This window comes from Vicugna pacos, chromosome 9 (assembly GCF_048564905.1).
Source record: "Vicugna pacos chromosome 9, VicPac4, whole genome shotgun sequence".
Lineage (NCBI taxonomy): Eukaryota > Metazoa > Chordata > Mammalia > Artiodactyla > Camelidae > Vicugna > Vicugna pacos.
In genome coordinates, this window is record NC_132995.1 from 60,876,980 (window position 1) to 60,897,569 (window position 20,590).

General features: G+C 53.3%; 2 protein-coding genes across 5 annotated transcripts; one reads left to right on the forward strand and one right to left on the reverse strand.

The window, feature by feature from the left end:
* Positions 1 to 903: 903 nt before the first annotated feature.
* TAFA3 (TAFA chemokine like family member 3) lies at positions 904 to 10,858 on the reverse strand. Of its 2 annotated transcripts, none has more exons than XM_072968844.1 (6): positions 10,567 to 10,858; positions 9,324 to 9,377; positions 7,923 to 8,038; positions 7,125 to 7,274; positions 5,488 to 5,612; positions 904 to 4,347 (listed from the first exon to the last, which is right to left on the reverse strand). In XM_072968844.1, exons 3-6 carry the CDS (start codon positions 8,035 to 8,037, stop codon positions 4,336 to 4,338), a joined length of 402 nt encoding a protein of 133 aa, XP_072824945.1. In that variant the 5' UTR covers position 8,038; positions 9,324 to 9,377; positions 10,567 to 10,858; the 3' UTR covers positions 904 to 4,335. The 2 variants fall into 2 exon arrangements, with proteins under 2 accessions (XP_072824945.1, XP_072824946.1); XM_072968845.1 differs by lacking the exon at positions 10,567 to 10,858 and adding an exon at positions 7,582 to 7,708 and having other exon boundaries at positions 9,324 to 9,342.
* A 3,175-nt stretch (positions 10,859 to 14,033) lies between these two features.
* PPM1J (protein phosphatase, Mg2+/Mn2+ dependent 1J) lies at positions 14,034 to 19,335 on the forward strand. Of its 3 annotated transcripts, none has more exons than XM_006217805.3 (10): positions 14,034 to 14,390; positions 15,730 to 15,844; positions 16,328 to 16,615; positions 16,912 to 17,024; positions 17,281 to 17,365; positions 17,960 to 18,078; positions 18,274 to 18,337; positions 18,494 to 18,601; positions 18,723 to 18,874; positions 19,019 to 19,335. In XM_006217805.3, the coding sequence occupies exons 1-10, from the start codon at positions 14,065 to 14,067 to the stop codon at positions 19,164 to 19,166; spliced, it is 1,518 nt and encodes a 505-aa protein (XP_006217867.1). In that variant the 5' UTR covers positions 14,034 to 14,064; the 3' UTR covers positions 19,167 to 19,335. The 3 variants fall into 3 exon arrangements, with proteins under 3 accessions (XP_006217867.1, XP_031536144.1, XP_072824080.1); XM_031680284.2 differs by having other exon boundaries at positions 14,055 to 14,390; positions 18,723 to 18,818; XM_072967979.1 differs by lacking the exon at positions 18,494 to 18,601 and having other exon boundaries at positions 14,055 to 14,390.
* The last annotated feature ends 1,255 nt before the right edge of the window (positions 19,336 to 20,590 follow it).

Below are 20,590 nucleotides of genomic sequence, written 5' to 3' on the forward strand. Positions count from 1 at the left end.
AAAGTGTTCAATCAGGAAGGAGAGCCACTAAGAGAATTATGTAATAAGGGATTTATTTTAGGAACAAGGCTTTATACATTTTTGGAAAAACTAGGGAAATCAGCCCCTGAATGGAAAAATTGGAGGATCAAAGAATAGTCACTAATCAACCCTTCTGAAGTCAGGCATGTGCAGTTGTTAGAGCAGGACCCTAGAGAGCTGGTGGAGGAGTTTACAGGAAAGGCCGTTGCCTCTGCATCTGGGGGTTGGCCTGGGGTTGCTGTTGGTCAGAAGGCCTGAGGGTTGCTAAGAAAAGCTTGATGTGGAACAAGCCTGGAGCCTGCCAGCACTTCTAACCACTTCTAACTACACGTGGGTGCACGTGCAGTTACTTCCCTGAAGATTAAAAGCAGAAATTACATGAGCTTGGAGAATGTGAACTGAGTTGCTCTGGGGGGTGATAACACATCAGGGAAGCATCCATCTGCTCCAAGTCTTTTTCTCGGCCTCTTAGCCTTCATTTCATCATTTCTTGGTTGTTAGCTCTCACAAGTAGCAGTGGAAGGGATTAAAGGGGACACAGGCACAGTCTCAAAAAAATATATCTATACAGTCATCATTTTCCAGATTGTACAGGTGTACTGAGAAGGGTTTTATAAAAATACTGGGGCAGGGGTTAGCAAAAGTTTTCTGTAAAAGTTCTAATATTAAATATTTTAGGCTTTGTAGGCCATATGGTTTCTCTGCAGTGACTCAGCTCTGCTATCATAGCAGGAACGTAATTACAGACAATAATAAACAAATGAGCATGGTTACATTCCAATAAATCTTTATTTAGAAAGACAGGCAGTGGGCCAGATTTGGCCCACAGGCCTTGGTTTACAGACCCACATTAGGCTCTAAAGAACCCTGAAGCCATCAAAACTGGCTTCACAGTTCTTCCAAAGATTGATTGGACTTCCATTCTGTCTCTTCCTGTCTCTTTATCTCCTAGAAGGATAAAAATCAAATTTTATTCTGATTATTTTGTGCTGTGCTTTGGTGTTCTGATGTTCTTCTGAATGAGTGATCTTAATCCCCCTTTTGTCCCTCCTCTCCCCTTTCTGTGCATATATCTCTAAATGCTTCCAATTCTTCTTCATTCTGTCCTTTTGTCCTCACAGGGTCAGGTGATTTTAGAATAAGACTCTTTCATATTCATCCTTGCTAAAACCCTGGCTTCTCTGCAGGGCCCTCATCTGTACCAGGGTAAAGAGGCAATGTGTAGTAGTGTAAAAAGCACTTCTCTGGATCACTGGGCAGGACATGCCATCCAGCTTGCTGTGTGACTTTGAGCAAATCACCTAACCTCTCTGAGGCTCCCTTTCCTCATCTGTCAAATGAGGGAATTAGCTAATGTTCTCTAAAATCCCTTCTGGCTCTAAGCGTGTGATTTTAGGAAGCTGTGGCTTCAACTCCAGGCTACTGTCTGGGGCCATTAATTAGGATGTCACTCACAGACCTTAATGAAACTGCCAGGAGGCCACAGAAATTAGCCACATGATCTCCTGTAACTTGGCAACCTTTCTAAGCTGAGGAGGTAGGTACACCGGCTAACTTCAGGGAATCGGAGAGCCCATCCCACTAAGGGGAAAAAAGGAACACCAATGACTCCAGGAATTCTATGTTCCAGGAAAGTTAATTTGCATCCCTATGCTGTCATCAAAGTAGCTATGAGATGTGCACAGATAGTGACTTAGTGGGAGACAGGACCCTGGGGAGGTCCCACTGGGAGGTGAGATGCTTTCCCTTCTCCACCAGGTCCTCACGTGTGGGGCTTACCTGACAACACACAGAATATCCCTCAAAGCCCACCAAATAAACCAATGAATAAGCCAGGAGGAAATGGAGGCTTTGAGGGGTTAAAAAAAGCATTAGCAAACTCCAGCACGTGCCAGAGGAAAGAGGTCTTCTCTGCAGCAGGGATGAGGGAGGTCAGGGGGGATCAAGGGGGCTGGACTTTGGCTGAGGCAGGGGCTGGGGTGGTTGGTGGCTTTTGGGAAGTTTGGACAGCATCACCCTCATTCTCTCAGGCTCATCCCCTGGCTCACAGCTCAGCTTCTGTGGATGCAGCAGATGGACAAGGGTCGGAGCCCTCTCCCTCCCTCCTGGACACAGTCTCGAAGGATGGGGAGGGAGTGGAGAAGCCCGCATCCTGGCCTTGAGGAGATCAGGCTCTTATTGTCTGACTGCTAAAGCTGTCTCATTTGTAGCCTAAATAATTCACTCACCAATCTCTCAAGGAACATTAGAAGAAAAACAAAACCTGACCCAGCCCTCACGCTCAGGTTCCCACTGCTCTGCAGGCAGACCGGAGGGAGGCAGACTCAAGCTGCAGGGATGATCTGCCTTCAAAGTTCACTGGGGTTGGTTGGCAACCTTCCAAAATTTGCCTAGGGCCTGGTTTTGTACCAGGTTGCGCTAAGAATGGTTTTTACATTTTTTAAAAGTTTTTTTTAAAGATAGTATGAAACAAATGACAACAAAAACGAAGAAGAATATGCCACAGAAACTGTTTGGTGCCTGCAGAGCCCAAAATACATACTATCCTTTCCAGAAAGTATGCCAACCCCTTAATTAATTCTCCAACCTTGCAGGACATGATGACAACTTTTGACCTACTCCTTGACTACCCCCACTGGGACCCCACTCTGCAGAGATTGAGAGTTGTCAAGCGCTGACATCTATAGTCTAGTGGGAAGCCGCACATTGTTCACCCCATTACCAAAAACAAACAAAAAATGCAAAAACAAGAGCCCTGGAGTAGGGGAATGATCTTGACTCTACTGCACGGGGAGGGAGGGAGAGAAGCAGGGAGCGGCGGAGACTCTGCCCCAACTCATCATCTGATTTGTCTTCTCCAAGGGTCAGAATTCAGCACTGTCCCCATTTGTCTCTACTGACGCCCCTTCCCTCAAGGCCCCATCACACTCTGTGATGCTGGTGATCCCAGGGGATCCCGGCTGATGCGGGTTGACGCCAGCAGTAATTCTCTTACTGATGAGACATCCAAGTAACGGGTGTCTCTGAGTTCCTGAGGCCTGTGTGTCATCTGCAAACCGTCTGACCCTCAGTCCTGGACAGAGGCTCCATCAGGCCCAGCAAGTGCTCCCCTCCTGCCCAGCAGGGCCTCTGAAGGGAGAAGACTGTGACCAGCCCTGGACGCCACCCAGACCCTCTCTTGGAGCCAGAGCCTCTGAGAGGTATGGCCTAAGGACTCCGGAAGAGATGGGTGAGAGTGGCAGTGGGGCTGCCAGCTCAGACTGCCTGCTTCTCACTAGGCTGAGGGACCTCTGGGTTGTCCCAGGGTCTGTTTGGAAGTTTTGGGGCTGAGGGCAGAGTGGAGACCCAGTGGCCCTGCATCCTGATGTGCAGATATTCTGGATACTTCAGGTAAGAGTGACCTTGGTAAAACTTCCTGCTCAGAAACATTGTGCTGACTGGCCAGTTCTTTGCAGGTTTCTGTTCTTGAGATGAAACCAATATGGAAGGCCTAGGCTGGAACCCCAAAATCCAGGCCAAGTGAAAGGTCAGCAGTCTTAAAGATCTGAGAGCCCAAGATGTGACAACTTGGGCAAGTCACCTCGCCTCTCTTGGACTCAGTGCCCTCCTCTGTTAAAACAAGCAAACAAACAAAAACCGGAGGTGCTTGGATGGGGGTGATTTTACGGTCCCGTCCAGCCCATACCCAGTAAGCAGCCCGGAGCAGGCCAGGCCTCTGCAGAAGCTTTGCTGGCAAGTTACTTGCTTTCATCTCTGTTTCCCTCTCCCGAGTCAAATCAGTCCCATCCAAACGAGGTACAGCAGGTCTGGCATCAGGGGAGAGTGTTCTCCTTCAGCAGCTTGCCGGGGATTCCGACTGATGTGAGGGAGGGAAGCAGTGGGTGGTGAATGTGACCTCCTGCCTGTGCCCTGTGGCCGGGGGTGGCCAAAGAGCTGTGGGAGTCTCATCCCCACACCCCCAACATGTTCACAGCATATGGTCCAGAAGCCACTGTCTGATACCACATACTTTAATCTAAACTATCTAGAGTGTCTTTCATCAGCTCTCCAACTTGACTGAACATTCCCTACGGGCAGGAATGGTATCTTGACTTTCCTCTGTGTCCCCTAGAACCAACACCACAGGCCTGGAGACACGTGCTCTGTATCTGCTGAGCAGCTCGACTGAAATGCCCCTGGAAAGAATGCTGCGGTACTTGGCACAGGGTGTGGGTCGGGGTAAGTGAATCTCCACGTTTGGTGACTGATAACTGGACACCGTTCTCCAGTCTGTGGCTTAATCAAGCTGTCCTGTTCAGGACGTGACCCCAAGAGCTATCGTGTGACCTGGAAAGCAAGTGATGGGGAAGGTTAGAGAAGGGCATGCCTGTCCCATCCCAGCGTGCCCAAGACCCCGCAGGATGTGCAGGTCATGTAGAGGTCATTGCTGCAGGTCCTTTCCCCCTAAAGTAGTGCAGACTGGGAAAAGCGTGGCTGAGTGGCCCATGCAAACATAATCAGGCACAAATCACCACTGTTTGCTTCGGAGTAGCTACCAAACTGCAAACACAACGACCTACAGGCTACACACCCAAGCCTATAAAATAGTGACAAATGTCACAGGCTCTGTGGTGGGTCTCTTCCCGCCTTAAATACACTCAGACTGGCTGTCTCCCTTGCCTGCCTGCAGGTAGGAAGCTCTGCATTAGATCCAGCCACACCTTTCTTGCTGTAGCTCATTTTGGGCCCTAGGAAAATGTGGCTCTCTTCAGAACACCTGCAGGCCATCTTTCCTTCTCTATTGTTTTGTTTGCTGTGTGTGGTTATGGGGAGAGAAGGCAGAGGCAGGGCTCTGACTTGCCCCCCAGTGTCACCCCTCTGTACAAATGGCCATGACAGATTGATACAACTGATTAACCGTGACACACACGGAACTGCTAAGGAGTTCAATCAAATTTTAATTACCCCTTGTTCTGCAGGGAAGGCAGCAAACCATGAAAATAAAAATCCTCTCGAGTGCTGTCACAGAACAGCAATCCAACCAGAGGCAGGCAGATGTGAGCTGTAGGGAGTTAATTAATCATGGGAGTGTGGGGCAGGGCTTATGGCAGGGGTGGGTGGACAGAGGGGCTATTGTAGAGAGTCCCATCTGAATTACCTAGATAATTTCCTCAATTCTCTACTTTGTCCTACAGACCTGACATTTTCTGGGAGGCAAATTTCCTTTAGGCAGAGGAGGAAACTAAAGCTTACAGAGCATAAGGGAATTTCCCTGAAGGACACACTGGATTTCAAATCCAAAGGCCCCAACTCCAGTCCCCAGAGTCAAGACAAACCCAGGGGGACTGTCCAGGGAGATGCCCACCTGGTTTGTAGCTCTCACCTTGGGAGACTGGCATCCTAGATCCCAGGGCTCCTGTGCCCTCTTTTCCACCCCCGGGGAAGGGGGAGGAGTAGGGGTGGGATGAAGTGTCCATCCCTGGATACCTTGGTGGTTTTGACTTTGTGTCCACTGCTGCAGCTCCAACCCGACAGATCCGGGAGCACTTTACACTCCTCCCCAGGCAGGCAGGGCTCCATCTGACACCACCACCTCTGCAGGACGATGGAGGCTGTGGGAGCAGGAGGCTGTGAGGGCAGCTCTAAGCTCTGGGCAGGTACAGCACGCAGCTGTGGGGGCGGGGGCGGGGGGAGGGGAGGATGGAGAATGAAGGACACACTTCCACACCCCCTGGCTCTGAGCTCTGCATTTCCCTTGTCCTTTCCTTACTCCAGGCTTCCTGGAAGGATAGTACTCAGGCTGGGACCTGGGGACACGACTGCACCAACCTCAATCCCACCAACTGCTACATCTCATCAAAGACAGCGCGGGGGGAAGGCAGGGGACGTTGTCTCTAAGGCAGCCCTTGAGTCGAACCGCCATGTCATTAGCACGGAGGCACAGTTTTCAATGCACCCCTTGGTGTATGTGAGCAAGTGTGCAGGCCATTTGGAGGGGTCCACGTGAGACAGGAGAGAAGAGGGCAGGGCACAACCATTGAAGGAATGACACAGCAATTGAGGACAAGACAAAATGGTTACCAAAATGGTGGAAGGCTCGACTTCGGTAGATCTTGAGCCTCATTACAGGCTCATTGCAATACATGAGCCGCTCAATGACACACCCACAGGCGCCCATTACAGTTCCTACGCTGACCAGAAAAAGCCAAACAGTGGGCAGGGCCCCAATTCCTGGAAATCCCCGCTCCTTCCCCAAAACAATTGGAATAATCCTCCCACTTGTTTGCATATAAAACTACCGATCCATAAAAACCAAACACCCCCACACCTCGGGCCCTCTCCCTTCTCAGTGAGATGGGCCTTACTCTGTCTGTGGAATGTGTCTCCTAGGGCCACCTCTCTCGCCTTCTGAGATGGCCTCCACTCTGTCTATGGAGTGTGTATGTCCCTAAATCAACTTGCTTTCACTTTACTATGCCTCGCACTTGAATTCTTTCCTGCGCGAGGCAAGAACCCATTCTCTGGCAACACAAGGTCAGGAGTACACGAGCAGGGGTGTGTGTGTGTGAGCACAAGCGGGAACATTTTTGGCACTGCCGCAGGAGTGGGAGGAAAAGAGCAGAGGTGGGGCCAGGGGAAGGGGTGGATGCACAGGAATTCACCTCCGAGAGATACACACATGTCCATGTGAGGGGAGGGTGAAGGCCGGCTTGAGAATAAGAGAGGGCACGTGTAAGAGGCCTGGGAAGGAGCCGCAGGTGATGCAGTCAATGTCTGGAGGAGTGGGTGTGAAGTGATGAGCCTGTCAGGAGACGTGAGAGGATGTGTGTGAGGCAATGAGCCCATGGGTGTGCCAGGCAGTAGGTGCGGCCAGGAGGGAGGGCATGTGTGCCAGGGGTGGGGTCGGGGGAGGGTCTGCGTGTAACAGAGCTCTCCTTACCGTGGGATGGGGATGTCACATTGCACCCCTCCCCCCCAGGTGGCCCCATCATTTGAGACTCGGATCGACCGTGAAAGCCCTGAGATGTGTCTGAAATCGTATCCCCAGCAGATGGCAAGGCCTGGACAGACTTTCTTATCTCTCTGACTGCGACCTCCCCACCTGGTCCCAGCCTCTCACTCACCATCCACGCAGGAGGGCTTGGCCCGAGTGGTGCCGGCCACCTGGCCAGAAAAGCAAGAGCACTTGACGGTCTGGGAGCGCTCCTCGATGCGGTTCCGGTTACAGCAGCGGTGAGCGGCAATCACCTCACAGGTGCCCTGCTTCACGGGGACTGAAGGGGCCAGCCCAGGATTGGATGCCCAGCCCAGGCCAGCAACCCTGCTCCCCTCCCATCTGCTCCCAACTTGTTCTCCAACCCCGCCTTCAAGCTCGGGGCAGAGGTAGATCAGAGATTTCCAACTACACAGGAGAAGGAAATCCTCCCGCAACCTCACAGTGTTCCTGTCCTGCCTTCCTTCCCAGTGAGGCCACACTCATCACCTTAGCAGAGGCTGGCCCCTGGGCAAGAGAAAGATGAAGTCCACCCAGCCCCCACCTCCCAGCTTCCTCTGGGTGAGGCCAAGGGCCCCTGGGCTTACAATGCGTGGGGAGGATCATCCGCTTACACAGGCTTTAGCCATCCAAAGGAAAACCACAGAATGAGGCCAGGAGGCTAGACTTAAGCCCTGACCCGGGGGCTCCTCTCCCCGCAGAACACCTTCTGGCCTGAAAGGGAAAGTATGTAACGGGTCTGCTCATGCCTCCTCTAGGCCAGCATAGCAGGGGGGCCAGAGTTTCTGGGTGAAGAACAGAGGAGGAACCAGAACCCCTACTCTGGACCTCTGAGATTTGTCTGCCATGAAACGGGATGGGATGGGGGCCAGCTTTCCAAGCATTCCGAGAACTGCCCTCCAGGACCCCCACCCCAGCTCCCCCAAACCTGTTGGAGTTGGAGGCTGCAAGGAGGCCGAAGCCAGGCGGGTCCACAGCCACGCCAGGCAAAGTGCCAGCAGCCAGCCGCCCGTGCTCCCGTTCTGCGCGGCCCTCTCACGCATCCTGCAAAGAGAAGCACACACCCTGCTTGACTCCAAGCAGGAGCCCCGCCACCTCCCAGTCCCTGCACCACTGTTTCCATGCACTCTGGGAGGCTCAGAGGCGGGCAAGCTGCACACTTTGTCCCCAGGCAGCTTTCAGCCTGGCACAAACACTGTAGAAAGTGGTGAGCGCACCAACAGGGAAGCAGAGCGGGAAGGAGACTGTTCTGCTGGGAAACGCGTGGAAAGCTCTGCGGAGGAGATGGCATTTAGGAGGGGTCTTACGGAATGAACCAGACCTGGTCCCATGGAGGGCAGCGACACGGGAGGAACAGCAATGCTGACTCCCATGTTTTGAGCGCTTGACCCTCACACTCTGCAAGCATGCTCTTGAGCCCTTCACAACTGTCTTACAAAATAGGATTATTTGTATCTATTTTACAGATGAGCAAACTGATACTCAAAGAGCCTGGACACAACTTAAACAACCTTCAATAAAAGGCTGGCTAAATACATTGTGGGTCATTTGTGCAAATGTAGTCCCATCGAGACAGCTATAAAAGAATGAGAAAATGCTTTATGTACTGAGGCATGCAATCTCCAACAAAAATCCATCATTTAGGGGAAAAAAGTAAAGTGCAGGATGTGTGTATTCAATGTGCAAAATGGAGGCATTATATATGTTGCTCAAATATGGGTAAGCTAGTTCTAGAAAATGTACCCCAAAAATCTAGTAACATTGTTTGCCACCAAGAAGGGAAACTGGTTGGCTGGGAAAGAGGTAGAAGGGAGACATTTTTCTCCCTATTGCTGTTTTACCTTTTGGGTTTTGAACCATGGGAAATGTCCTAGCAATTCAACTTAAAATTTAAGTTTAAAAAGGAAGAAATGAAACGAAGGCTAATAGAAGTCAAATGATTTGCCTAAGACCAGGCAGCATGGGGGTGGCAGAGCCCAGAGCCAGGAAGCCTGCCCTCTTCCTATGGCACCTCCTTGTTTCTGCTTTCTTCCCCTTTCCTCCTCTTCCTCCATTCTTGATAGTTTGGGTCTCTGAAGTCTATCCCAGAGGGTGGGCTAGACATGGAGGGACTCCCAGGGAAGCAGAGGCACAGAGCAGCTGGGAGCAACCCAAGCATAGAAGGGCCCCTCTGCTGTTTTGCTGCCCCCCTGGGGCATCGCTGGGCTCCCTCAGGTGCCAGCACCATGCTGGGAACACCAGGCGCAAAACCAAATGCCAGGATCCAGCTGCTCCCTTGGATAGCATGTCCGCCCTCCTTCTCCCCCTCTTTAAGTGTCTCCTCACTCACCTTTTTGGAGATCTTTCAGCTTCTGTCTGTTCATCCACTGACCTCAGACTCACTCTACCTAGACAAGGTGGAAAGATTCTTGGGGTTTGCAAAGGACAGAGGGAGCCCGTGGCCCTGCAAGGGGTGGAGGGGGGCCTGGGTGAGGGCAACGGGGTAGACTGGGCACTGAGCTTAATTCTGAGGCTGTTTCCCCAGGTGCCAGGGCAGGGGGCATAGTCCCTCATATGCCCTGGGAATTCGCAGGGGTCCTGGCAGGCTCTGGGGACACATAGCGAGGCAGGCCTGAGAAGCGTAGCTGGAGAGAGTTTCTCTGTCCCAGGAGCGAAGCAGGGCTGATGGTAGGAGGTGTCTAAGAATCAACGCTATCACCTCTCTGGCTTTGGGAAGGAGCTGAAGGCCAGGGAAGGTTTCCTGAGCAGACTCTGATGGACTGCTTCTGGGAAAAGTCACCCTGAGGTCCTGAATCCTCTTTGCCTCCTCCTGCTAGTCCCATCACACCTGCTTCCTGGATTTGCCAGGAGCTGGCTCAACTTTGCCACCTTCACCCCTATTTCCACTCCAGAGGGCCATAAAGGGGGTCCTCCAGGTCTCTGAGCCTCAGAGATTCTCCATTCCTCCCTAAGACCTCCTCTCCCTCAGCCTCCAAAGGTAGGTGGAACTGAGGCAGGTAGGCTGCTGGGACCCAGGAAGGATCGAGAACCCTGTGTCCGAGCTCCTCAGAGTGAGAGCCCAGAAAGGACTATTGAGGCAGATGGAGGTACCAATACCACTGGAATGAATGTGCTCTGTGGGCAGAGAGCGTCTAGAAGGACCTTTTTTCTGTGTAGATGTCTCCTCTCCCTGTCCCCATTAGGAACCTTCATTTTGATCATAAAAAATGCAGCCTTGTTTTTTCTCAGGTGGTCCCTGACCCATTTCTCTCTGAGCTGCCACACCCTGCAATCCAACTCCTCCATCTCTTCTATGGGTCCCAAGACCCAAAGGACCTGGGGGGGAGGCGGGGAATGGGGTGGGTTCTCTGGCATTCTGTTCCTTCCCTCAGGGAGAGTTAAAGAAAGAAGCTTCTGGGATTTGTTCTCAGGCTTCCACACTCCTGCCTCAGTTTCCCAGGCTGTTTTCCCTACCCCCCTGCACACCAGCGTGGGGTTGAGAATGTGAACCACAAGATCCTCTAACCTTTCCCTACCTGCTCCTGCCCCGCGCCCTCTCGGTCCTCCCAATTCTGAGCCCACACGCCTGGGACCTACCTCTCCCACGGCGGTGCCCAGTGGTTCCACCCGCCGACCTGAGGTTCTCCTTGCCTCTGAGCCCGGGACCACGACTCCTAAAGGCAGACTGCAGGCGGGAGCGGCCAGCTCGGGTGGGTGCTGTCTAGTCCGGAGCCCTGTCCCCCTCACCAAGTTGCTGCGTCCCCAAGGCTGCGTCCCCAAGGCTCTGGCCAAACTGGCATCACGTTCAGGCCGGGCCCGCTCCGGGTACCGGGGATCTCCGGGCCTGCCCGGCCAGCTCTACAGAGCTCAGCCGGGATCCCCCGAGCTCCCGCCTGCAGTCCGGGGAGCGCGCGGCCGCCGCCGCCGCCGCCTCCTCTTTGCCGGGGGCCGCCCCCGCTCCGCCAGCCTCGCGCGGGCGTCGCTGCCTCCTCCCGGACAGCGCCGGGCACCGCGCACAGCGCTCCGCCGGCCCTGCGGGTACAGCTGGGGCGCAGCGGCCCCTGGCGGCCGAGGCAAGACGAGGGAAGCCGGGAAGAGAGGACCGCTGGGTTCCCGCCGCCGTGCAGTTCCGATGATGATGATGATGATGATGACCATCTCCCTGGAGCAGACAGGGGTAACTCAGGTCCTTCAAAAGCCTCGGGGTCTGGGGTTTCAGGGTGGGAGCTGAGTGTGAGGAGCGATAGCCCAGACCCTCAGGGGTTTTGAGCCTTGAAGATTCCCCAACTGTACTGCCCAATATAGTATCCACTACCGGGATGTGGTTACTTAAATCTAAATCTAAATCTAAATTGAATAACATTTTAAATTAAGTTTCTCATTTGTACTCACAACATTTCAAGTGCTCAATAGTCACATGTAGCTAGGAACTACTGTGCTGAGTAGAAAAGATATAGGACATTCCCACATTGCACAAAGCCCTATTCAACAATGCTCTTCTAGATTGATAAGCTAGCCCTCCACTGTTAAAATGTTAAAATCCAAGAGGAAACAGCACGATCTCTACCACACGAGTGGTGTCCTCAGGGACACGAAGGATTAGGGGAGGTTTGAGGGTGGGGACCTGGCAGGAAAGAGGGTTGTAGTAGGCAGGTGAATGGTCCCTGAGAATGACGGGTATGAATCCCAACTTGGGAACAAAATTCTGAGACCCACTTTTTTTCACCATAAAAACTGTCATATAATTGCAGTTGTATGTTGTATAATTCTTTACAGGGTAAGGTTCTGATTGTTAAAGTATTAGATAAATGGAAGAGGGAGGTGGTGGTCTGGGAACTTGTCTCTTAATTGAAGGACACTCTTCTTGGTTTAAGAGGGCTTTAGGGTTGGAGTAATAGTGAGGGGAGAAGAAATGGGAAGAAGCCCAGTTCTGGGCTCTGAGCCACTGCACGTGGCCTGGGATAAAGGGATGCATCTTGAGGCTGCCCCACTCCCATCCTAGCTGAGGCAGGACCAACCTCTGAGTACTCCCAGTTCTCAGCAGAGAAGACAATCCCCACTATCCCACCCCTCTTTCCCTTCTCACTCTGTGCTGCCTCAGGGATGAGTAGAGGTGCTGACCTTCTCCCCAGATTCTGGGGCAGTCTGAGGGTGGAGGAGGTGTCATGGTGCCGGGAATAGGAGGTGAGAGGTTCTGGGAGAGGAGAGCCTTAGGATTTGGGTATGGTTAGGGAATTGTTCTGGAACCCAGGGGATCTGTTGACATCCCTACTGGCCATCTGGTGCTGGAAATAGGGGTCTCTGGATCCCACTTCTGTGGCCCACTTGCAGTCACATCATGATGTGTTGTGTGAAGAGCAGGGCTGAGGGCCCTGGGTGACATGAAGAAGTGGTAAGCCAAGTGTCCCAGAAACACTGAATAATAAAAATAGCCAGGATGTTATATTTGTTCTTCAGACTTTGGCTGGCTGCTGCTGTTTATGTCATTTATCTGTGAGCTGGTTGTAGTCTTTCTCAAAGAGGAAATACTCATCACAGCACCATGTTCTTTCTCTCCGTCTGTCTTCACTACCCTATGTGTCTTTGGGTCTGACTTTTTTTTTTTCACTTGTGATTTATCTTTCTGCCCAGAGTGCAGGCATACTTTTAGAAGGTTACAAACCTGAATGACCATTGTGAGATTTTTATTTGGAAGCTACCAGGAAAGACACCTCTTATGGGGGCACAGTCTAACCCAGGAAAAGGGGATCATGGTCAGAGGTGGAATCCCCAACCATGAACTGGGTACTAGTAGTCTGAGGGTTACCCCCGACTTGCATTAGGGCCATAAGGGCCGTGTCCCCATTTGAACCAAACGTAGGGCAGGAGGTGTCTCCGGATGCCTAATGATCAGTTAGTTCTCAGACTTAAGGAACATAGCTCTTCTGGCATCAGGTCAGTATCACCTTCTCCTCCGGGCAGGCGCTTAGCCGGCCTCTGTCTCCCCCTGGCGGCAGCCACAGGACTTGTTCAGTATACCTGGACTGCTGTCGGCTTCTGCCTTAAGAGGAGGGTGGGAGAGGAGGAACCCCCACTTTTCTCCTTACCTTTCACCTATCTCTTAACCTTTCCTCCCTGATCCAGACAAACTAGCTTGATTCTTAAGACAGAATCAGGTTTGGATGGCTGGGAAACTGACATGGGAATGAATTTCACACTGGCTGGGACAAGTCATGAAAAATGACAGGAGTCCTGCCTCATCCGTAAAAAGAACGCAGTAAAACCCATCTTGTAGGATTGGTAAGCTGTATAAATGACGTAAAGTGTGGGGAGTGCTTTGTAGGCCTATTATGTAGTGATTCTTCAATAAACGGTAGCTATTGCTGTTGTTATCCTTACTAACTAGTTCTGCCGTGGTCAGGGCAGGTCTAAATATGGGGGGAAATTGGGTCTTGAAGAAGAAAGTGGAGTCGGAGTGGCAACCGCTCTCCCGGATCTAGTGGTGGTCTTCCCAGGGAACTGCCCCCTCAGGAATCCAGGACTTAACCCCAGCTCCCTAATTCAGGATGATCGACTCCATCCTGCCTCGTTATCACCCTCAACATCACTCCCAGCACCAGCTCGCTCACCCTTATTCGCACTCCAGCAGACCCAGCCAGAGGTGTTATCACACCAGGAGCTTCACACCCAGCGGTCGCCGAAGCGAGTGGTTTCGCTTTGAGATCATCAGCTCCATCACCCTCAGTGCAGTCTCGCCACCACGAACCGAGGGCGAGGAGACACCACCCTCCCGTCCTAATGGATGTCTAACCTAAAGCTAGGTTGAAATAAGGTTTCCTTCTCTCCATCCCCTTCCCACAACAGCAGACCCTCCTTCCCAAGGAAATTTGAGGCGTACGACGCCAGAACCGGGCGGGGAAGAGGCAGAGAGCTGGTGGGGCGGTTCCCGGGGTGGCCCAGAGCCGGAGGAAGTTTTGCAGGCGACCGGCCCTGCGGGCCGGCAGCCAATCGCGAGGCAGAGCCGGCAGGAGCGAGCACCGCCCCCAGGAGCCCTTGGGGGCGAGGCCTGCCCTGGGGAGGGGCCACGGCCGAGGGCGGGGCAGGGAGGCAGCATGCTAAACCGGGTGCGCTCGGCGGTGGCGCACCTGGTGAGCTCTGGGGGTGCCCCGCCTCCGAGCCCCAAGTCCCCGGACCTGCCCAAAGCGACCTCGGCGCTGCCCGCCGCCCCTCCAGAAGCTCCCAGGAGCCCTCCGGCGAGGGCTGAGAGAGGTAGCGCGGCGCCTGCGAAGACGGTAGAGGCTCGAGCGAGCTTCTCTCGACCGACATTTCTGCAGCTGAGCCCTGGGGGGCTGCGACGCGCCGACGACCACGCTGGCCGGGCTGTGCAAAGCCCCCCGGACACCGGCCGTCGCCTACCTTGGAGCACGGGCTACGCCGAGTGAGCGTCCCCGGGGGCACCCTAACCAAGATGGGATTCCCACCGCAAACCCCTCCCCACCTCCGCATCGCGGACTTTGGGATGCGACCCCCTCGCTGCGCTCTGTTCCAGGAGCTCCTTTTTCCCAGGACCTTTGCTGTCTCCTGGGATTCTGGCCGCGCTCACGCCCAGCTTTTTCTCAAGTCGGGTCCAGCCTTCCTCAGGACCTTCCAACTCGTTGACTACCCTCACCCACGCCGCTTCAGGACCTTGTGCTCTCCCAGAGCCCCGAGGGTGGAGGGCCCGCTAACGATGAGTTGGCCAGTTCTCAGTTCCGGCCCGGTAGCTCAGTGGCTAAGGGAGGAGAGGTTTCGAGGAGCGGGGGTCCCTTTTAATAGAGGAGATAGCAGCTGGAAAAGCTCCTTGGGCTTCCCGACCCCAGCGCCCCAGTTCCCTGTCCCTCTTACCGTTCCCCTCCCCCTCCACACCCAGAAATAGCCGGCGACACCAGGCGGCCGCAGGCTTCCCCGGGGCGGGGGAGGGGCCGCCCGGGGAACCGGGAGGGTCTCCTTCGAACACCCCTGGGCCGGTGGACTTGCCCTGGCCAGGCAAGGAAGTGGACCCTGGGGCGACAGCGGTCGCAGTGGTGGGAACAGCCGGCTTGCTCGGAGGCCGCGTGTATTTTTAATGCGTCTGCTGGGAAAGCAGAGCACTGAGGGAGAAGGGGGCGCTCAGGTGGCGGAGGGCGATGGCTGGTGACCCGGCGGCCCCACTACCAGCTCCTTTAACTTCCTATTTGGGAAGAGTTGGCGGTTAGGTGGTTCCTGCGCAGTCCAGGGGGGCTCCCACTCCTACCTTGTTTCAATTCCTCTTTCCTGATCTGGGCTGGAGCACCTACTCATTTCCAAAGCAGCAGAAACTTTTCACTGGGTGATTTTAGAATAAAGGTGGGTGTGCTTATGAGGGTGGGGTGCTGTGGACAAGGCACTGGAAGGGTTTATTGGGAGTCAGGGTGGGATGTAGGGTCTTGGCAAGCCAGGAATAAAAGTCTCCTTTTCTCGGTCCAGGCCTCTCCCAGCAGCACCATTAGGGATGTCCCTTAGCCAGGGACTGGGAAACAGGCAGGAAGGTGCTGCTGTGGACTTTCTGTGATGTGATGGGCCCAGCACCCAGACAGTACTCCTTGTGCCTTGCCCTGCCTCCTGCTTCCCTTTTCCTCCTCCCTCTGGCCTGGTTCCCAGGTGGCTGTGACCTTTCTCAGCTTGGCCTGCAGGCCAGAGAGGGTATGTGTGTCTAAGGTGGGAGTTATTCCAGGCCCTGGTCTGGTGTCCAACCTGATGTGGTCACTCTGGCCTGGCAGGGTCATCAACGCTGGTAAGAGCCGGCACAATGAGGACCAGGCTTGCTGTGAAGTGGTGTATGTGGAAGGTCGGAAGAGTGTTTCAGGGGCACCCAGGGAGCCCAGCCGAGGCCAGGTAAGCCCCCACCTCATTTTCTAGCCTCTAGAGACATGGCTGACACCTCTGCCCAGGGATTCTAGGCATCCAGTTGTAAATCTGAGCCATGTGAGAGACCTTCCTTCTAATTCACTAGCTTTCTACCTTCTGGCAAAGAACCTTTATCTGGCATTGGTCAGTTAGAGTCCACCATGTCAGTGTAAATATCTAGTTTTCACTTAAAATACAGATGCTTATGTATTTATTGATGATTTGCCGTGTATTTACTTGGTAATTACCAAGGCTTATTTTTGCATCTTTTATCTTCTCAGTTTGACTTTTTTTGATCCTTTGCTTTCAGACACATAGTAGGCCCTTGGTGAATGAGTGAATAAATCTAATTTGCCTTTAACACCAAGCTCTGACCTCTCTGATGTTTGCATGGCTGCCCAGAGTCTTGCTCCTCTCTCTGCATAACGCACACACATATACACACACTCACCACCAACTTTTCTCCTCCAGGGACTCTGCTTCTACTACTGGGGCCTGTTTGATGGGCATGCAGGGGGTGGAGCTGCCGAAATGGCCTCTAGGCTTCTGCATCGCCACATTCAGGAGCAGCTAAAGGACCTGGTAGAGATACTCCAGGACCCCTCGCCACCTCCCCTCTGCCTCCCGTCCACTCCGGGGGCTCCAGGTTCCTCTGATCCCTCTCATTTGGTTGGTCCTCAGTCCTGCTGGTCTTCGCAGAAGGAAGTGACTCATGAGAGCCTGGTAGTGGGTGCCATTGAGAATGCCTTCCAGCTCATGGTAAGTGTGTGGCCCAGACCAAGGGGCTGTCTGTCTGCTAGGCAGACATGCTGGTCAGCTCTGTATGGGAGTCAGGTGGCCTAAGGAGATGATCCTGAGAACCCACAACAGCTTTGAGAGCCTGAGCAGAGCTTGGTTCAGAGGGAGGGAGAAGTGGGTGTTATACCTGTGTCTTCCTTACTCTCCGCCAGCTTGGCTTGCCTGGGCCAGTTTACTTCTGCAGATAGGGGCGGGGGTGGCTGTGTCTCTGGAACCTCTTCTTCATCCACCCGCTTTGACCCTTCCTTATATGGCAGGATGAGCAGATGGCCCGGGAGCGGCGTGGCCACCAAGTGGAGGGGGGCTGCTGTGCACTGGTTGTGGTCTACTTGCTAGGCAAGGTGTACGTGGCCAATGCAGGTGACAGCAGGTATGGGGTGGGGGCTTTGAAACTGGCTACAGGGATGGTCACACTCTCTGGGATGGTAGATAGTGGTGGGTGTGAAAAATCACAGACTGGAGGGGGTGAGGAGGGATCAGAGACATAAGGAAGGGCCTGAAATAGCTATGACAGAAGAAAACTGGGGGTCTGGGTGAGGGGTCCTATGGGAGGGCCTTGTCTTTTTGGAATTCTTTATGGGGGGGTTGAGGAGAGCCATGCCCAAACCTTTTCTTTCTCTGGGCAGAGCCATCATTGTCCGGAATGGTGAAATCATTCCAATGTCCCGGGAGTTCACCCCGGAGACTGAGCGCCAGCGTCTTCAGCTGCTTGTAAGTAGGAACGAAAACTCCCTCCTCTCTTTCTCTGTTGACTCTTGTGCCCCTCTGTACCCTATGTCCCAAGGACTCCCCCACCCCTACCACACAGACAGGTAGCTCCTTTCCTGGAGCTCACTAGGAAGGCCACTCCACAGACGATGGAGTGCAGGGCTGAGCTGGTGTAGAGGATGCAGCAGGAAGGAGCGGGGGCTGCTCCAGTGCTCACACTGTGGTACCAACTGAGGAAGGAAGTGGAATCAGAGGTGGGGGAAGGAAACAGCAAAGGTCCTTAAGGGGCAGTATGGCTTAGTGGTTTAAAGCAGTGACTGGAGCTGGGCTGCCTAGGACTGAATCCTGGTTTGAGTACTTTGCTAATTGTGTAATCTCTGACAATTCCCTTAACTTCTCCATGCGTCAATAGTTCCTGCCTTAAAGGTTGCCTTAAAGGATTACATGAGTTAATATATTTTCATAGTGTAACAGTGCATGGCACACAGTAAACTCCTTTTAAGGGTCTGCTACAGTTAACATCATCTGTACACCAGGGTGTGCTGTAAACCTAATGCCCTCCGGCCCTCTGCTCTGTTTGGCCACTCCCAACCCCAGGGCTTCCTGAAACCAGAGCTGCTGGGTGGTGAATTTACCCACCTTGAGTTCCCCCGCAGAATTCAGCCTAAGGAGCTGGGGCAGAGGATGCTGTACCGGGACCAGAACATGACTGGCTGGTAACACTTCCCTTGGGGCTGGGGCCCGTTTCCATGGCAACAACCTTGCCAGCAGCAAGGTAGAAGCTGGAGGCTGGGCTAGGCTGGGAGTTGAGGGGATGTGGCCCTTCTAGGGGGTTGGTGTGAGGGGTGCAGCTCCTAGGGGAGAGGGGCTTTGATGCCTGGGTGATGCCTCCTCTACTCCCCCCTCCCCAGGGCCTACAAAAAGATCGAGCTGGAGGATCTCAGGTTTCCTCTGGTCTGTGGGGAGGGCAAAAAGGTAAACTCCATGGTAGAGGTGGGAGAGGGCAGGAGGACCCACCACAACTTGTCTAGGGAGGCGGAGGTTCTGCCCGAGGGTAGGGGTGGCAGGGGTCCACGGTCCCAGAGAGTCTGGGTGAGGGCTGTAGCAGCACCCACTCCTCTTCTCCTTTAGGCTCGAGTGATGGCCACCATTGGGGTGACCAGGGGCTTGGGAGACCACAACCTCAGGGTCTGCAGTTCCACCCTGCCCATCAAGCCCTTCCTCTCCTGCTTCCCTGAGGTGAGCCGCGTGGGGGGCTCCCTAATCACACCTTCCCTCCTCTGGGCATCTCCAGTTGGCTGGTTTTTCACCCAAGGTCTCTCCATCCCTGAGCTCCCTCTGTACCCTCTTTCCCCACCAGGTGCGAGTGTATGACCTGACGCAATACGAGCACTGCCCAGACGATGTGCTAGTCCTGGGAACAGATGGGCTGTGGGATGTCACCAGTGATTGTGAGGTAGCCGCCACTGTGGACAGGGTGCTGTCAGCCTATGAGCCCAATGACCCCAGCAGGTAGGGGTTGTATGGCGGCAAGGGGATGACGATGGGGAAGGAAGGGACAAAGGGAAGCAATGCTTGGGGACCCACGTGAGGGCCTGTGTCTCTGTCTTCCCATATACATGTTGGTACATGAATGTGCACATGTGCTCCTGGCAGGTACACAGCTCTGGCCCAAGCTCTGGTCCTGGGGGCCCGGGGCACCCCTCGGGACCGTGGCTGGCGTCTCCCCAACAACAAGCTGGGTTCCGGGGATGATATCTCGGTCTTCGTCATCCCCCTGGGAGGGCCAGGCAGTTACTCCTGAGTGGCTCAGCCCCGAACCTCCCACCACCATCCCAGCCTCTCCGTGCTTATCCCTCTCCCAACCCAAATTCTGAAGTTGTCTCTCAGACCTTCTTTAGTGGCAATTTAACTGAAGAGGTGCCAGTTAGAGCCAAAATTATAGCTCATGGCAAATAAACCGGATGGATAAAGGTGTGTCTTTTTATTTACTTTGCCTGGAAACTCAAAGGTAAGGAAACACTATCTGGGGTGGTGGGAGGAAGTCCAGAACTGTCCTACAAAATGTAGTGTTCCCCAGCTCCTTCTTCTGCCCTCTGCTCTTCCCGCTGCAAGCACTCTCATCCACTTCGTCCATATGCTGGCATCTTCCGAGTCACAACTTCCAGCCCAGACCTTTCCTGAGCTTTAGACCTACATGTCCCAGTTGTTTCCTGAACATCTAGACATCCCACAGGCATGGCAACTCAAAATCCTCCAACTGAATTAATCATTTCCCCCAAAACATGTTCCTTCTCCCAGCTCATCATCTCAGGGGGTGCCAGCTCAGCTACTCAAATCAGAAATCTTGGAGGTGGTTACCTCTGGCTTCCATTTCTTCCTCATCAGACCTGTCCACAGTGTGAATCTGAGTTGGTTATTCCTTTGAGAGAATACTTCGGTGGCTCCTTACTGCATCTACGCCAAAATTGACACTCAGCTCTTGAGCGTAGCATATAAGGACCTTCCTGATCTGGCCACTGCTTCCTTCTCCAGCCCTGTCTTTCCCCACTATCACCACCCTCTCGGGGCTTCCGTTGTTCTGTTGGCCTGGCGTAGCTCCAGTTCATTTAAAATCTACACCTCATCCTCAACACTTCACTTGTCCTTCCACAGCTCACACACACCCCGACTACAGTGTTCACCTCCTGGACTGTAACTGTCCAAATGAGGAGTTGGGATGGAGCAGCAATTAAGAGCGGGGGCTTGAGGGTCCTGCTCTTTGGGTCCTGATGCCAAACCCAACACTAGGTCTTCAATCTCTCTGAGCCTCAATTTGCTTTTCAGAAAAATGGAGATAACAGTACTATTTCATGAGGTTGTAAGGACTAAAGTAGTTCATGTATGTTGAGCCAGGTCTAGGTAATAAGGGCTCAATAACTGTTAGTGATCCATAAATTCTTTGAAGGCAGAAATCTATTTGAACTGAGCACATTGCTCAGTTTTATTGAGCCATTTAAGAGGCCTGCGGACCAAACTGCTCTGGACCCGTTTCTTCATTTAGCAAATATATGAATTGCTCTTTAGACCTTTAAAGTCTATATGACTTCTAACATATGTTTCATTCAGCAAGTATTTGTTGAAAACCTATTATGTGCCACACACAGTGCCAGACAGTGGAAAGGGACAAGTTGGAGGATTATAGTGGGCAGTGGGCAACAGGGAGAGAGACCAGTTTTGGAGTCAGAC

Excerpts from the sequence above, each read along its gene's own strand:
- TAFA3 (XM_072968844.1), bottom strand. The coding sequence starts at position 8,037 with ATGCGTGAGAGGGCCGCGCAGAACGGGAGCACGGGCGGCTGGCTGCTG. Across the intron at positions 7,275-7,922 it reads GCAGCCTCCAACTCCAACAG|TCCCCGTGAAGCAGGGCACC; the intron begins GTTTGGGGGAGC and ends TGGCCCCTTCAG. Across the intron at positions 5,613-7,124 it reads CAAGCCCTCCTGCGTGGATG|CCTCCATCGTCCTGCAGAGG; the intron begins GTGAGTGAGAGG and ends CTGCTCCCACAG.
- PPM1J (XM_006217805.3), top strand. The coding sequence starts at position 14,065 with ATGCTAAACCGGGTGCGCTCGGCGGTGGCGCACCTGGTGAGCTCTGGG. Across the intron at positions 16,616-16,911 it reads AGAATGCCTTCCAGCTCATG|GATGAGCAGATGGCCCGGGA; the intron begins GTAAGTGTGTGG and ends CTTATATGGCAG. Across the intron at positions 18,338-18,493 it reads TCTGTGGGGAGGGCAAAAAG|GCTCGAGTGATGGCCACCAT; the intron begins GTAAACTCCATG and ends CTTCTCCTTTAG.